The sequence below is a fragment of the Heterocephalus glaber genome, unplaced genomic scaffold, assembly GCF_053883595.1.
Source record: "Heterocephalus glaber isolate CG9 unplaced genomic scaffold, H.glaber_assembly_v1.0 deba00001600, whole genome shotgun sequence".
In the NCBI taxonomy this organism is placed as follows: domain Eukaryota; kingdom Metazoa; phylum Chordata; class Mammalia; order Rodentia; family Bathyergidae; genus Heterocephalus; species Heterocephalus glaber.
The window spans coordinates 42,573,016-42,588,388 of NW_028258372.1; the positions used below are offsets into that span (position 1 = coordinate 42,573,016).

General features: G+C 41.6%; 1 protein-coding gene across 1 annotated transcript; it reads right to left on the minus strand.

Annotated features, from left to right (window-relative positions):
- Positions 1-7,589: 7,589 nt before the first annotated feature.
- Yod1 (YOD1 deubiquitinase) lies at positions 7,590-15,186 on the minus strand. The gene is made up of 2 exons (XM_013078595.3): positions 14,656-15,186; positions 7,590-13,673 (listed from the first exon to the last, which is right to left on the minus strand). Exons 1-2 carry the CDS (start codon positions 14,996-14,998, stop codon positions 12,970-12,972), a joined length of 1,047 nt encoding a protein of 348 aa, XP_012934049.2. The 5' UTR covers positions 14,999-15,186; the 3' UTR covers positions 7,590-12,969.
- Positions 15,187-15,373: the final 187 nt, after the last annotated feature.

A 15,373-nucleotide genomic window follows, 5' to 3' on the forward strand; every position in this document is an offset into this window, starting at 1 on the left:
CCTGTCCACAGTGGCCCAGTACTTCACAGGGCCCCTTGAACATCTCCTGAAAGACGGCTCTCATATTTGGTTCACATTCTTCATCCTCTCTCCTCTGGTTCAGGACTTTACTATTTGTAGGCTCATGGACCATGAGAGATGGAACAGATGGCAGCAATTACTTATTATAATCTTCTACTCTGTAGACCCACATTTGAGTTACCATTGCTCTTCTTGAATGCTTTGCTGGGTCTTCAAAGCATTCAGGATGAAGTTCAAGGTTCGACCTGACATAGAGATCTTCATGAGCCAACCACACGTGCTTCTCCAATTACTTCTGCATTCACAGTCTTTGCTACAGCCTCATCCAACCTGACACTGCCACGCTTTCATCCTGCTGAGCCTTTGCACTCGTGCTCATGCTTGGATCCCTTTCCACCTGACCTCCTGGTGCTCTCTTATCCCCCTTTCTGGGTTCTGCTCCAGTACCACTTTCTTTTGCATTAGTATGGTAAGTGACTATCTCTAGACTTTACCCACTAGGATGTAACTGTCCTCTTTCTCTGTAAATTTTGAATTCATGAAGGGCATCAAAATTTTCGGTACATAACTCAATAGTCATACATTAATGCCAAGACTGATGATAAACTTTTTGGCAAAAGAAGTCCTTTAAGAGATTTGCTTTACACAAATCCATTCTTTGAGGTGGTGTTGATATGCCATTGATTACTACATTTTGCCTGTTTTTTCCCCTAAATGTTGTCCTTTGACATTACTCTTAGAAGTAATGGGCATCAGGATTGTTTTCAGAGGTTTCTGACCTTACACTGCTATGACAATGCCTGTGTTAGTTTTCCACTGTTACAGTAAAATACCTGAAGGTGGCACATGTAAAGAGGTTGGAAGTCCAAACCATATCACTCCAGCTCTGGTGAGGACCTCGTGGTGGAGGAAAAGATCACTTTGCCAGAGAAGAAGGAGAGCATAGGGAAGGGTCGGTAGAGACCCAGGCCCCGCCCCTTAAAGGCCCACCACATCTTAACATGGACATCTGCAGACCAACATCCCAACCCGCGAAACTGCTGGAAGCACACTCTCACACCTACCCGATCACAGCAACACCGAGGAGTCTTGAGATACTCGTGAAGCCGCTGGTTGACGGGGCTGTGTTCCAATGACTGACAACATGCAGTAATAGGCTGACTGAATTTATTTCTCTTACAGTGCTTCTAGCACTCTTTATGTTCTTTACTCATTATTACGGGTATCCAAACACTGACTAATAAATAAGAAATATGTTTACAAAGAACTGCATTCAGTGGCAATGTCAGGGACCCTCAGAGTCACAGTGGGATCTCCCTGCAAGCTCCTAACAGCTCTGCAGAGTCACTTGTCGAAATTGCCAGTGTAATAAGTTATTTTGTTACCTCTTGGAAGACCCTTCATAGAACTGGTACAACATATTAGTATACATTTATTACTATTTCTTTTATTTGCTATAATGACTTGGCCTGAGCAGCAGGCCAGGCTACAGAACACACACAACCTGGCAGCAGCTATGAGAAAGGCAGAATGAATCCAGGTACAGCGGTCATCCCAGCACTCTGGGAGGCTGAGGCAGGAGGATCACAAATTGGAGTTAAACTTGACTGAGATCCTGTCTCAAAATAAAAATAAAAAAGGGGCGGGCAGTGTAGCTCAGTGAGAAGACCCTCAGTTTAATCTCCTATACTGAAAAAAGAAAATAGAGAAAGAAAGAAAAAATAAAAGGCAGACTGATTAGATTGTAACCACTTGCCTTCTGTCTGAGGTCCTGGTTCCCGGAGACGTCAGCTTTAACTTCTACTGTACCCATGAGCACCGTGCCCTTGGTTTGGTTGATTCGAGTGATTCCCTTGCCTCCAGCATCTCCGCACTGGTCACTACAGGCAGACGCGACCGCGGTGAGGACTTCCGTGCTGCTGGGCAATTGCATTCCCCTAGAAAACCCAATTCCCCATTTCTGAGCCCACTTTTTCCTTACAGCTCTCAAACTTTCCACCTGTAGCTTTCCACGGTAATTTTGCTGCAGAGTTTAACGATGTAGAAGAAAAATACCAGCTAAGCAGGGGGAACTCCCTGTCCCCGCCAGGAAGTTTGCAAGCCTACTGCCCTTGCCACCAATCTTCTTTGCTACTTTTGCCTGTAAAATCCCACCATGCACGGGTACGTGCGCTCACGGCCTCCCCGTAGCAGCTCTGTCCCGACAGCCTTCCCTCCTCCCCACCATGGGAACCACTCCTGCAGGTGCCCCAGTGCGCTGCCCTGTTGGGTGGTGCCTTCGGAGCCAAACTGCCAGGACGCGGCCCCTGCTCCTCCACTCAGAGGCAGGTGGCTCTGGTGAGTTATTTAACCTCGTCGGCCTCAGCTGCCGCGTTTATAAAGTTGGGTTGATGACACTCCCAACAGTAAATTAGCACTGTACAGTACTGAGCTGCCTGGCACAGGGTGAAAGCTCAGCGAGTGTGAGTTATTGGCAGTTTAAATCTTGATCCTCTCCCCTTTGACCCTACATCTCTACGTTCCATGTCTGCTGTCTCCCTTCACAGTCCTCTTTCTTGAATTGTTCATGTATAGTGAATCCATTGCACTTTAAAGTTTTTTGCTTAATTTCACAAAAGCTGTTCTTACACACACATAGCCAAATACTGCAGTTCTACAGGCTTGTTACAAAACACTAATAACTGAAAACTCACAAATACACAATTTTGGGCTCTCCAACTTCGTTTGGTGTTTGTGTCCATACAACACGTTTACATGCTGTGGCTTGATGTTTCCTCCTTTCTACTGTGCGATATGGGGACTTTGCTTTCCTTCTCATACTTCTCCGTCCCCATTACATCTAAACCCACCCTCTCATCCTCATACTTTCTTATATCATAACATTTAACATAGAGTCTATATAGTGTTTCCTTGTATGGTTACAGAATTGTCTCTGACAATGGAATTGTGGGATATGTTATAAATCTTTTCACTCCCACCCCGACCCACTATCTGAATCTCCCCTCATGCATTCAAATGCATTAGGTATTCTGTCCACTTCACCCTGGAAAACAAATGCTTCCGTTTGGATAGGGTGGCTTCTTGGCTGTTCAACTGTTGTCATTTTGCTGTCTGTCTTCATCATCCTAGGAAGAATCCTTTCACCTCTCTTGTTGGATTATTGGAGCTCATACGGTGCTCTTTCTGGGCTAACTCTCTTCTTCTGGTAGAACACATTCTCCAGTAGTTTCCTGAGAAAGAATGCATAAGATCTTGTATATCTGAGAATAGCTTTATTCTATCAATGCATTTGATAATATGACTGAGTATAGTTCTAGGTTAATGTATGCTGGTTCTAAAATCTAAAGCATTTCTGATTGTAAATTTCAGGGATCTTTGTCTCCAGTATTCTGAAATTTCTGTAATGGTGACTGGTGATGATGACATATTTTACTTAAGGCTTTAAAGCCTTCCTTTCAATCTGTGGTTCTAGTCACGTTGAAAACCTTTGGACTTCTTATGGAATTCCAGTTACAAGAGCTAATAAAATTCCTTTGAGAAACATAAATCTGATGCTTTCCTTAAAATGTTTCAATGTCTTCCTAATGATTCTATGATAACTGTCAAGCTCAGTGCGTATTTCCTTACACCTTGACTTCATCTATACATATGGTCAGTCATTCGAATACATATCGAGTGATACCGAATGCCTATTAAGTGCCCAGTACTTTATTAGGTGCTGAGAATACAGTAACAAATAGAGCTTATGTTTGCCCTTGTGAAGTGTGCTGCTTGTCCGTTTATTAGGTACACAAATATAAAACAGAAAATAAAATCTGGTGAATATGAAATGTGTTCAGTGCTTACTATAGCTAAAGATACTGCACATCTGGCTGCTGATCGTTTTTAAGACTTCACCTCACGTCTCTTCCTACACTATGGTCAGATTGGTCTGGAAAAACGAACCTCCTCTGGCAACGACACATTTGCAAATGCTGAGCCTCGTACCTGGAATGCTCTTCTCACTTTTTGGCTAATTCCTCTTCATGTCTCAGGTTCCAGCTTAAATGACACTTTCTCAAGAAGACTGCCCTAGACTGTCCATTATTCTCTTCAGTACCTAAATTTTTACCTCTTTATAGCATTGATTGTGTTTAATCTTAAGATAATATAATACTAGTTTACACTTGTAATGTTCAAGTTCTGGGAGAAGTAACTTAATCTATTAAATTGCATAACAGAAAGATGTATCAACCCCAATGCATAGCAGTTAGGTAGAAGAAAGTTTGGAACTCTAATAACTGTAAAGCTCTGGCCCCAGTTAGGGTGGGTAATTGTGTAATTTCCTGAATAACAGATTCTAAAAATGATTTGTTTCCATTTATATTTAATTCAATATAAATATCCAACAAGATGGAATTGGACTGTGCTAGACATCTGCATGGTTACTTGCTAAAGCAACTTTGCCCTTTGGACACTGACGAATTTTTACCCTTCTCTCCTCCATTATTGACAAAAATTAGGTAAAAATTTGTTTCATAACTGATATTTTCACTTCCAAGACTATACGTTTATAAACTTTACGGTCGTCAGTTATTATCCAAAGAAGATATTGCTGAGTAGTTCCACTTCCAGTGGTGTTGGGCCAGTTAATTAGATGAACCCTCCTGTTGTGGCAGTGCAGAGCTAAAAACATAATGAATTTTAATTATCGGGCCTGGCTCAAGATGAGGATAGATATCTGGTTTCTGTGCCCAATATCTGAGGTCACTTTCCCTCTGGAGACATTTGTTTATTCTAGAATGACTAGCTGAGAATTAACTTCTGACAGCTTAATAGAACGAGAGGAACCTGATGGGCGTCCAGAGCCCATCAGTGGCTGGACCTTCATCAACCACACTCACTGTAGCTTGGGACCTCAGAGGCTACGGCCCAGGAATGAGCAAGCATCTTCTAACACTGAGGTGGGAGGAGCTGTATCGGATTGAGATATGGTTGCATGTGGGCACTCTGAAAGGCAGGGTTATCAGGGATGATTTTGTCTGTACTTTAACTTCAGCACTGATTTCAAAACTGACTTCTGAGAGAACTGTCACTCCAAAATTAGTAGCTTTTAGCCTGCAGCAAATATGCAAGAGGGTCTTTACCATTTTAGAACATGGACAAGTCAACGTAAAACCTACTCTAATATCGTAAGATTCACTAAATCCTCCAATTGAATACAGAGAAATGTCATGGGAATAAAACCAGAAAACTCTTCTTGCTGTAAAGAAGGAATTTTTAGGTCAGAAAGGTAGAGCAGTTAAGAGAGAGACAAGCACTAAAGCAGAGAGGGTTAGTGATTCTCTAAGAGCAAGTTTCTTATGAATTCTTGATTTCTTCATATTCATACAATGTCGAATTATCAAAGTTTTAGTGATCTTACAGAAATGTTTGTGATATGCTGGCACTTGATTACATTTGGTAAATACTTCAAAATCTTTAGAGACAAAGAAAATTCAAACCAGAACGAAAGTTTAAAATAGAAAATACATTGTGATGCCTGCTTTTCTATTCCTGACTCACTGTGGGCTTAGAGATGTAACATAGATCTTTACTTTACAGTGAGTGTATGACAAAAATGGGACTTTTGCTTTGTGGTCTTCACCGTATAACTAAGAGCACAAGACTCTAATGGGATGGCAAACAGGAGTGAGAAAATGTGATTTTTTTTTCTTTTTTGTAATTATCATTTCATAGCTAGCAGCTGAAAGGGTGGAGGGCAGTTTTTTATAATTGTCACTTCATAACTAGAATTTAAAATAGATTTTTCAAAATGGCAGAAACCTAATGAATTGTAGTGCTGTTTTTCACAATGGAGATTACAATTCGGGTTTAAAAAAGACTATCAAAGCATCTGTCCTTTTCCATTATTAGGTTCTTATGGTCGTTTTACTGTGGGGTATTTATGGGATTGAGTTCTTTTCTCTATAGAGCCTCAGAGAATAAATCTAATTCCTATTTCACTCATTTCCCTAAATTTGAAGTTACTAGCTACTATGTCAACTTAATACCTTTTCTCGTTTCTTCTGACTTCATATATAACAGCTGTCAAAAATTCATTTTTCACCATGTATTTCATCCAACTCCCCAGTGTAACATTACCAACATTAACATTACTGCTGCCCCTTTTCCAATCTTAAGATGCAGGTATTTCTTCAAGTATCACTCTGTTGTCATCAGATTTTTTTTTTTTTGGTACCGGGGATTGAACTCAGGTCCTTGTGCTTGCGAGGCAGGCAGCGGAACCACTGAGCTACATCCCCAGCCCTGTCATCAGAATTTTAACCAGGTATTTCCTCCTACATCCCATCAAATCAACTATAAAACCAGGTTCCCATTTTGGATTCACATAAGACTATTTTCAAACTAAAGGGCAGGACTTCATATTTATGAGAAGCCAGAGCCTGCTGAGGAGGTTTCTGAATTACTATTGACTGCGGTACCATCTTCTCCAGATTCACATTGTGTATTTTACTGTCTTGGGTTCAGGGATGACAATGATGTGCACCAAGGACATGGGACTGACGTAAGCCATGGGAAGTCTCTTCAAGTTGATCAGTGATTGAAAACCAATTGTTAGGCCTTACCAATTTCTGTGAATTTTCATTTCTAACCAGTGCCCTAAGATGATGACCCACTTTGAGAAGTACCGTTTTATGAGCATAGTTAACTGTTCAAGCTACTATCCACAGCGGAGACCATTACAACCTTAAGAAAATTAAAAAAAAATTTTTTTTTTCAGTGCCGGGGATCGAACTCAGGACTTGGTGCCTGCCTGGCAGGTGCAGCGCCACTGAGCTACATCCCCAGCCATTATCCCTTTTAAAATATGAGGCTTGGCTCGTGTGGGATTCATGCTGACCCCGAGACGTATTTTGCCCTGGTATGTATACTGATTGCATTATTATGGCTCCACTCCCTTACTTTTAAAACTTTCAATGAGAAAAAAGGGTAACGAGATCAATTAGTCTAAACCAGTAGTGCGAACCTATGGCACAGGCATTAAAAGATATTAATGTAGTTTTTCTAAACTAAAACCTCAGTATGCAGGCTTAACTGCAGTGTCGGCACTGTGATACATAAATGGGTTTGGGTTGCAGTTTGGCACTCGGTCTCTTAAGAGGTTCACTGTCCCCGGCCTGAACTGTGACCAATTCAGTGCTGTTCCAGTAAGTGTTCAAACGCTGACAGTCAAAGATGAAAGAAATTCTTCCACAAAGATGTCAGTGTTTTCAGATACAGGTTCACAGATCTGTGTACTAAACATGAAGAGGCACATTCATCCTTCCCCTTTGACAGTTTATCAGCAAAGGATACTGAATTAACTTCCAGGAGCTAGAAGAAAATCTAGCAAAGGGAAATTTCAAATGCCCTCTAGTGTTAAAAAGGAGAAATACCTTTTCTGGTTTAACTCATGAGGCCTCCTACCTGGTGAGATTTGGCAGAACTTGGTACCCAAGTCGAAGCCGTGGTCTGATTCCACTTACATGAGTTAGTAGCTATTCACTGGCCCTCTGCCATGATCCCAAAAGATGTCCAAACACCAATGTTTTCACTTCATTTATTCTTTTAAAACAAGTCACTCCATACAGCATTTAGTTATTTAAAATCATACACCTCATAAATAAAATCAATGCAGCTTAATGACAATGGCAAAATCAGGAATTACACAAAATGAAATCAGACCTCTTCCAGGTAGCAGCAGTGCATTAGCTTTGAAAAAAATGCTGGTAAACAAAGGAACATTTTCAAAACCCTGTCCATCATTACTAAGAATTTTTTTGTGCCAAGAAAAACAACTTTGTTCTGTTTTGCTCTTCCATACTGCTTTTTCAAGTTATGTTTGAAAGCCCTAAATTTGAGTTTTTGCTTGTGGTTTTCTTTGTTCAGGAGCCTCAGCTTCTGTTGCACTACTGCAGGTACAAAAGACTATCATTATTCTCCTTTGTGACAGGCATTTTAAGCTGAGTTTGGATTTCTTAAAGGAAAAAAATTTCTTTGCTAAGTATGTATTTCCTGTAAACAACTCAAGGACTGAATGGCAATAATGTGAACTGGACAACTGAGAATTGGGTTCTGTGGTCCTTTTGGTCAGTGGTCTCCAACCCTGTTGGCACCAGTGCCGTTTCACGGAAGGCAATTTTTCTGTGGACTGGGGGAATGGAGATGGTGTTGGGGTTGATTCAAAGGAGCGCACAACCCAGACCCCTCACATGCACCGTTCACAGAATAGGGCTCATGCTCCTAAGAGATTCTAATCTTCGGCTGACCTGGCAGGAAGCGGAGCTCAGGGCAACACCCAGGAGTGGGTATAACTACAGACAGCGCTTTGCTCGCATCCTCTGCTGTGAGACCCAGTTCCTAACAGGTCATGGGCTGGTACCAGTCCGTGGCCTGGGGGGCTGGGGACCCCTGCTTTAAGTTACTTAAGGGTTATAATTAACTATAAACTTAGAAAGTCAGACTCAAGCAATCTAGTAGAAATTCTAAACCTTTCTGAGGTTAAGCTGCTTACTTTATAATATAAGTAAATCCCACTTCCACCATTCCTAAACTCCTACACATAGGTTAGCTGCTCTGAAAACAGATATATTAAAGGGCATCACAGCAAAATGCTTATACTCATGGTCTTTAACAAGCTTTCTCACCTAAGGGTCTGTTATATTCTGTGTCAAGAAACAAAGGAAAAGGGTTAGGGTGACTAAAAAGGCATTGGTTGAAAATTGTTGAGAAAAGCAGTTTATGAGTAGGAATGTATCCATTCGACAATCTCTTCCTTTTTAGTGCTACTTAATCTTCCTACTCCTCCTTTCTTCTACTCTAAAATACCTCGGGAGGTTATCAACCTCCTTTAAATGCATGGAAATCAAGACACAATTCAGATCAAGGTAATGGTTTCATCCAAGTCAAATACTGAAAGCAGTGTAAACAAAACGCTAGCTCATTTTTGGGGAAGAAAAACAGAACACTCCCCACGACCAGAAAGTTCTATATTCTTTTTGTGTTGGATAAACCATGCTGAAATAGTATAATGCTTAATAAGAAAACATACTTAGTTAATAAACTAGGTTATTCAAATGAAATGTTTCACTTTAGACTTATGTTGCTTATACAGGATACACTGAAGGCCTCTGACTCAAAAATCAGCTTCCTCAAAATAAGTTCATTTAGAAACAAATGAAAAAACTTTTAAGAATCTAATCTTTCAGCGATTATTACTCATCTTTGTGCTACAAGGACAAATTTGAATACTGCAATGTACAGCAAATGATAAAAGACAATCACATTATAGGACTAAGTGACACTTTTGACCCTGGGGTCAGATTATGCTTTCAGTTGCTGAAACTGAATTCTACGGTTATCAAAACATCAAAATATTGTACCACTAAACACTGATGGCGAAAGCTGATTAAGAGCTGATGGTTAGCAGCTCAAGAATTGTGTTTTAACATCCTTAACAAGATTCCTAAAGGCCAAATCATGAAAGCTATTTCATACTTTTTAAAGTGCTGCAAATAAATGTCTCATCACATGAAGAACATTTAACATATGTAAGTTTAAGAAGGCCACCTGATTTATCACAACTAAAAAAAAGTCACTCTGTTGCTTAATCTTACATACTCTCCATTGTGATTTTTTTCAAAAAGACATACAGAACTATTTTTAGCTGGGGCAACACCCAAGTTTTAATTCCTACATGAGACAGAAGGAATAAGCTAGATGAGCAAGTTAGGAATGGGCACTTAGAGGCATAGATAGATACTGTTCATTCATTCCTGATCATGATTTTGCTGGGACTTGAACTTCACAGAACACTCAAATAGCATGACAACATTGGTTCTTAACAGTCAAGCTGACCAGCAGCCAAGCTTCAAAAGCTAAGACACCAACGACGGACCACGAGCAGAATGTGTAACACCCTGATGTCTTCACAAGGCTGGCACATCACTCCTGAGGAAGGACATTAGTCACCCCACCCAGGTGTGCGTATTCATAGCATTACAGCTCATCTTTAATCTGTAGATAGGAGGAGGGCTGGGATGGGAAAGCACGATTTTCCGTGCTTTTTTGTTTAAGCAGTACTGGTAGTTGAACCCTGGGCCTTCACTGTGAGCTACATCCCCAGCCTGGGTTTTATTTTTTGAGACAGTCTTGCTAAGTAGCCCAGGGCAGCTGAAACTTGACATCTTCCAGCTTCATCCTCCCAGAGTGGGGAGCCAGCTAGAATAAAGCACAACCTTTATTCATTCTGCTACTAATGTGAACTGTCCTCACTTTAATTAAAGAATAAGTCTCGAATGAAAGGACAAAACTGCACGACCAGGAAGAAGTTTCATTCTACTCCAGGGTAAACTTAGGACAGTTTTCTTTAGTCCTGCTGCAAGCACCAAACCCACACTTTTCAAACTTCCCACGATGAGAATTTACTCACATTAATAATTAATTTCAAGAGTTTAATAAGGTCATAAAAATAACACCTTTAAATCTGTGAGACTTACAAGCTTTAGTCTACAATGAACATAAGATGAGTTTATTAGTCTTTAATAATTCAGTGATCTGCAACTGATGCTTCATCTTGAATTTTCCATCAGTGCTGAATTTCAGCAAATGATTAATTTAAAAAGTCATTTTTGAAAGTAATATGACTATCACTGTCCACCTGAATGCCTAGGAACGATACAGTAAGATCCCCTGAATATTTAACAATATGTAAGCAAAACATTTAATACGAAGGGGGTCAATTTTGAAAAGTATCAGTGTTCTACTTCTTTCCATTTGTTAAATTAATCCATTGTAGATACTATATACTCAATTTTAAAGTGACAGGAATTTACATTGTGGAAACAACAAAAAAATGCCTGGCACATTACAAGTTACTCAATAAATACTTGCTGTGTGAATAAACTTCTAGATATAAAGATCAAGTAAATGTCAAATTTGGCTCCTGACGTGACAAAGAAAGGAAGACAAGCTTTAGGAACCATGATGCATAAAGCTCAATTTGATGTCACCCAGTGGCACTCTTTTTTTTGAGTCAGGGTCTCACTAGGTAGCTCAGGCCACCCTCAACCTCACGGCAATTCTCCTGTCTCAGCCTGCTGAGTGCTGGGACCCAGTAGTACTTTTCTTAATTTATAGTTTTAAATTTTCTATTTTCTGGGGAAATAAGATACAAAAACTATCTAGAATCAGATGACAGACAGTACAAAGAGATTTTCCTATCATACTCACTAGTACCTATCATGATTGCCAAACATTAAGTATTGTAAGCTTACAAGTGCTATTTTTAAGGCTCAGTAAAAAAGAAAAATACTTTCAACTTATACTGACCATAACTTATAATGCCTAAAACAGGTAGGTACATAAAAGGTACTTAAAAAATGTCACTCGATGATTTGAAGCATACTTTGTAAGTTTTTCCTGAAAGGAACTTTTCTCCTACATTGTTCACTTTAAAACTCCTTAGTTTTACAGCCTTCAACAAGAGAACAATCTCAATTTTAAAACATGTGCCAAGAAGATACATAGAGCTATAAGTGCTTTAAAGTATACCATTGGTTTTCTAAGTGAGATACTTAATCAGAAATGAGACCAAGATAACAAAACTTCACAAAATTAAGCTTCTTCACATTGTGAGATAATACATAACAAATTATAATTTAGCATCCCTGATCTTCAGAAGAAGTAAGAGGTAGAAAACTTTATCTGGAAGATCTTGTAGTGAAGCTAAGTTTTAGAGGGTATCTTGAGGATCAGTACACTAAGCAGATGGCTACACTCTGACATTAGGAAGAAGCGGAATTCTGGGAAAGCTGAATAAGGCAAGGATTTAAAAACTTTCATATTTTGGAAGTGAAATAAATGACATCAGTTACTTTAATACTGTTGAAAAGTCAAAGATCGAAGGTAAGCAAAGTGCTAACTTGCAGAAATGTGGAATGTTGAAAAGAGCATTAGTAGCAGGATGCAGCCAGCAGAAAGACAAATACCATTTAGATATGCAACAGTGCTTACAAAAACCAAAGCATAGCTTTATCACTTTACACGAAGACGGTTTTTGAAGGGAGTACTCTTAACAAAAAGCTGGGGACATTAAATCCCTCCAGAAAAACCTGTATGTAAAAAAGCAAAAACTGAGTGCTCAAATGTCAAGGAACGTCAATTAAAAAAAGCATACCCTGCTTAATTTAAAAATTGTATCCAAATGTGACAAAGACCAATACATGAACAGCATTAAAACATGAGGCCAGGGGTCTTTTAAAGCTGCAGTGAGCTGCTTCAGGCACCTTTTCCTTGTACATTCTACTTGTGTACACTCGTCTTAAACAGCACCTATCGGGCCGTTTTAGGTAACATGCTCAGGAATAAACACATCCCTGTAAAAACTGCTGGCTGTGCACTTAGAAGTGGTTAAGTACACACTTATAAGGTCTACCAAATTACAATAGAAAATCAGTGTCGACAATTCTGGTATCTTCTTTTAATGAACTGATCTATTTAGATGTTACTGACTCACTCAAGAGTTATTAAAAGGAATCATCACTGGAGACACCGTGGTACATGTCCAGTGGCTTCACATGCAGCCTTCCACATTACCCAAAATGTTTTCTTCTACAGGTTAAAGCTGCTAGGTGCTAGTTTATAATACTAAAATCCAATCTTCATGTTAGTGTCAGTAGGTGGCAAGGACCAGGTATTCTGTCACCCCAGCAGAAAGATGGCACGCATTGCCACTGCAGACACATCTGTAAACTTGCACACTAATGTTAATCTTAACAAGGAATTTCAGTGTCTTAGTGGTTTAAGTCAAAAGAATGGTTCAAGCATTGTGTCCTCTTGTATTTTAGGGTTACGAATAGCTTATTGGGAAACCCAGAGCCTTCTGGATCTGTGAGGTAGTAGGCTTCAACCCTCATCGTGCATAGATCACACTTCTCCGAAGTTGGTGTGGCCTGTCTCCTTGGCATGCTCCCTTGCTTCTGCTTGTCCAGTTAATCCCTTCTGACACACCATGCATCTCAGGGTGAAGCGGTTTACATCAGTAAACTGTCTCTTTCTTCTAGCTTCATCTGCTAATTCCAGTGCTTGTACAAGAACAATATCATCATTAGAGGAGAAAATGGTCAGTGGAGGGGTATCGGGATCAGGAAAGTTCCGCTGAAGTGGATCATAGTGGATGCCATCATAGATAAGCAGAACCCTTTTGGAATATCCTGCATCTTCCCCAAAACGATCAATTCTCACTGTCTGCGTATCTACCACACAAATTTCACACTGATAAAACTTAGACAAAATCGATATCTCAATTGCTCCCCCCCAAGTATCATCCCTTTTGATCCAGTCACAGTACTCTTGATTCGTTTTCCCCAGTATTGCCTCACTATAGAAGTCTGGATCACTTGCTACAATCTGTGCTATGAGGCGTCTCATCTCTGGGGCACAAGCTGGATTCAAGACTCCGCCTTCAACGACATAGTACACACTGGTAAAGAGACAAGAGTTGTCTGCTGGGACCACGGTTCTGGCAAGCACAGGCAAAGGTTCCCTGACGGAACTAGGAGCACCACGATTTGTAAATGCAGATGAAGTCTGGGGTCTGGTTTGGTCTTCTTCAACGATTAGCATGTCACCTGTTAAAAATAAAACAAATCCAGAACTGCAAAGAAATGATAGATGAAATTAGGAGTTCACTAGCCAAGTTCATCAACTACAATGGGAAGGAGTTAGCACCTAAAGTAGGGTTACCAAGGAGAATACAACTTTGTAAGCAAGTGACTAATGACTTTTTTTTGTTCCCTGAATCTCCCTAAAGATGAAAACAGTACAAAGAACAGAACACTTCAGGTTGCTTCCCAATTTAGTGAGAGGCCTCGGGCACACAGCTTTATTCTTACTGAACATGATACATTTCAAAAGCCAAATTTCCTTATACGTTCTCTGCATTTAAAAGCACAAATCTTCCAGAAGGTGTTCACCATGGAGTAGGCCACTAGGGGGTTCTCCTCCTCCTGAAACTTAACAAGTCTAACCAATGTAGTGTTTACAGGGTCCTTGCCCCAACAACAAAAAGCTTTTAATTATTAACTTTGATGTTCAAGTTCTAGTACTGGGCAGAAATAACTGCTGTTGACTACAACTTGAAAGAACTTCTAGTGAACGTTTAAAAACTAACTCGAAAATGAATATATCTGTCAAACTGAGTATATAAGAAGGATCCTACAAAGTCGAAATCAAGAAAGGAAACAAAAAATGTTCTGCACCCGTCAGATCTGCTGTTTAATGATAAAGACCACCGGAGCAGAAAAAAATAGGTTCTACATTCGTGTACTTTTGGGTATGTAGTGAAAACAAAATGAACGCGATAGTTTTAAGGTTGGTCTGAAAGCAAGTTGGGGAGAGGAGTCTCCCAGGCCTTGGGCTTTTCTTTCTGTCCACCTTGGGTAGGACAAGGAGTCGGTAGACACTGGCTTGGCCTCTGTCGGTGCTCGGTCCGCCTCAACCCGGTCCCCAGAGCACCCCCCTTGCCCACAGCCAACTTGCCCGGACCGGGTCTCTGTTCGCCCCTCCACGGCCTCGCCTCCCAGGCTCCGGCCCCGGCCCCGCTTCCCGTACCTGACTGGATGGGCAGGTCCCCCAGGACGGTCTCCCCGCTGCTGAGATCCAGGCACTCAGGCGGGAATCCGACGAGGATTCGCTGGCCGCGGGGAGCGATCCCGGTGATGGCTGCAATTTGGCCCTGCAGTTCCCGCAGCCGGGTCCGGCTGGACAGCCCCTGCAAAACATGGGTGCCATCCTTGGCCTTGCAGCGGAGCCGCCACATCGTGTCGGCCCGGCTGCCCGCAGCCCAGACGCCGGTGGGGCCAGCTTTGGTGCCCACAACAGGTTGGGAGACGCGGCCGGGGCAGCCCGCCGGGGGCCGGACTCCAAAATGGCCACCCTTGGAGGGGCCAAACATCGCGAGAGGCTGCCGGAGGGGCTACAACTCTCGCGATACTTTTGTCTGGCGTCTTCCTACGGTGCTTTGAAAGCGCCAACTGTCTTAAAGAGACAGCTGCTATTTCCTCCCGCTCTCAGGAGCCCGAGGTTAAAGGTTGTTGGGCATTCCTCCAGAGCAGCTGCTCTCGCCACCTGTAGAGGTACAGCGAGTGCGGGGCCTCAGCGTCGGCAGCATATATGCTCGGGGGAAGGGGTGGGGAAGTGAGCCAGGCAGCCTGGAATGCAACCTGGGACTCGGGTCGGAGTCCTCCGGCAGGGCGTCCCGACCACGCCGCGGGCATCGTCAGAGGTCACCGCGCGAGCGATGCCAAGGTGGCCAGTGAGTCAAGGGCTG

Coding starts and splice junctions, on each gene's coding strand:
- Yod1 (XM_013078595.3), bottom strand. CDS start 14,998: ATGTTTGGCCCCTCCAAGGGTGGCCATTTTGGAGTCCGGCCCCCGGCG. Junction 13,674..14,655: donor GGACCTGCCCATCCAGTCAG/GTACGGGAAGCG, acceptor TATTTTTAACAG/GTGACATGCTAATCGTTGAA.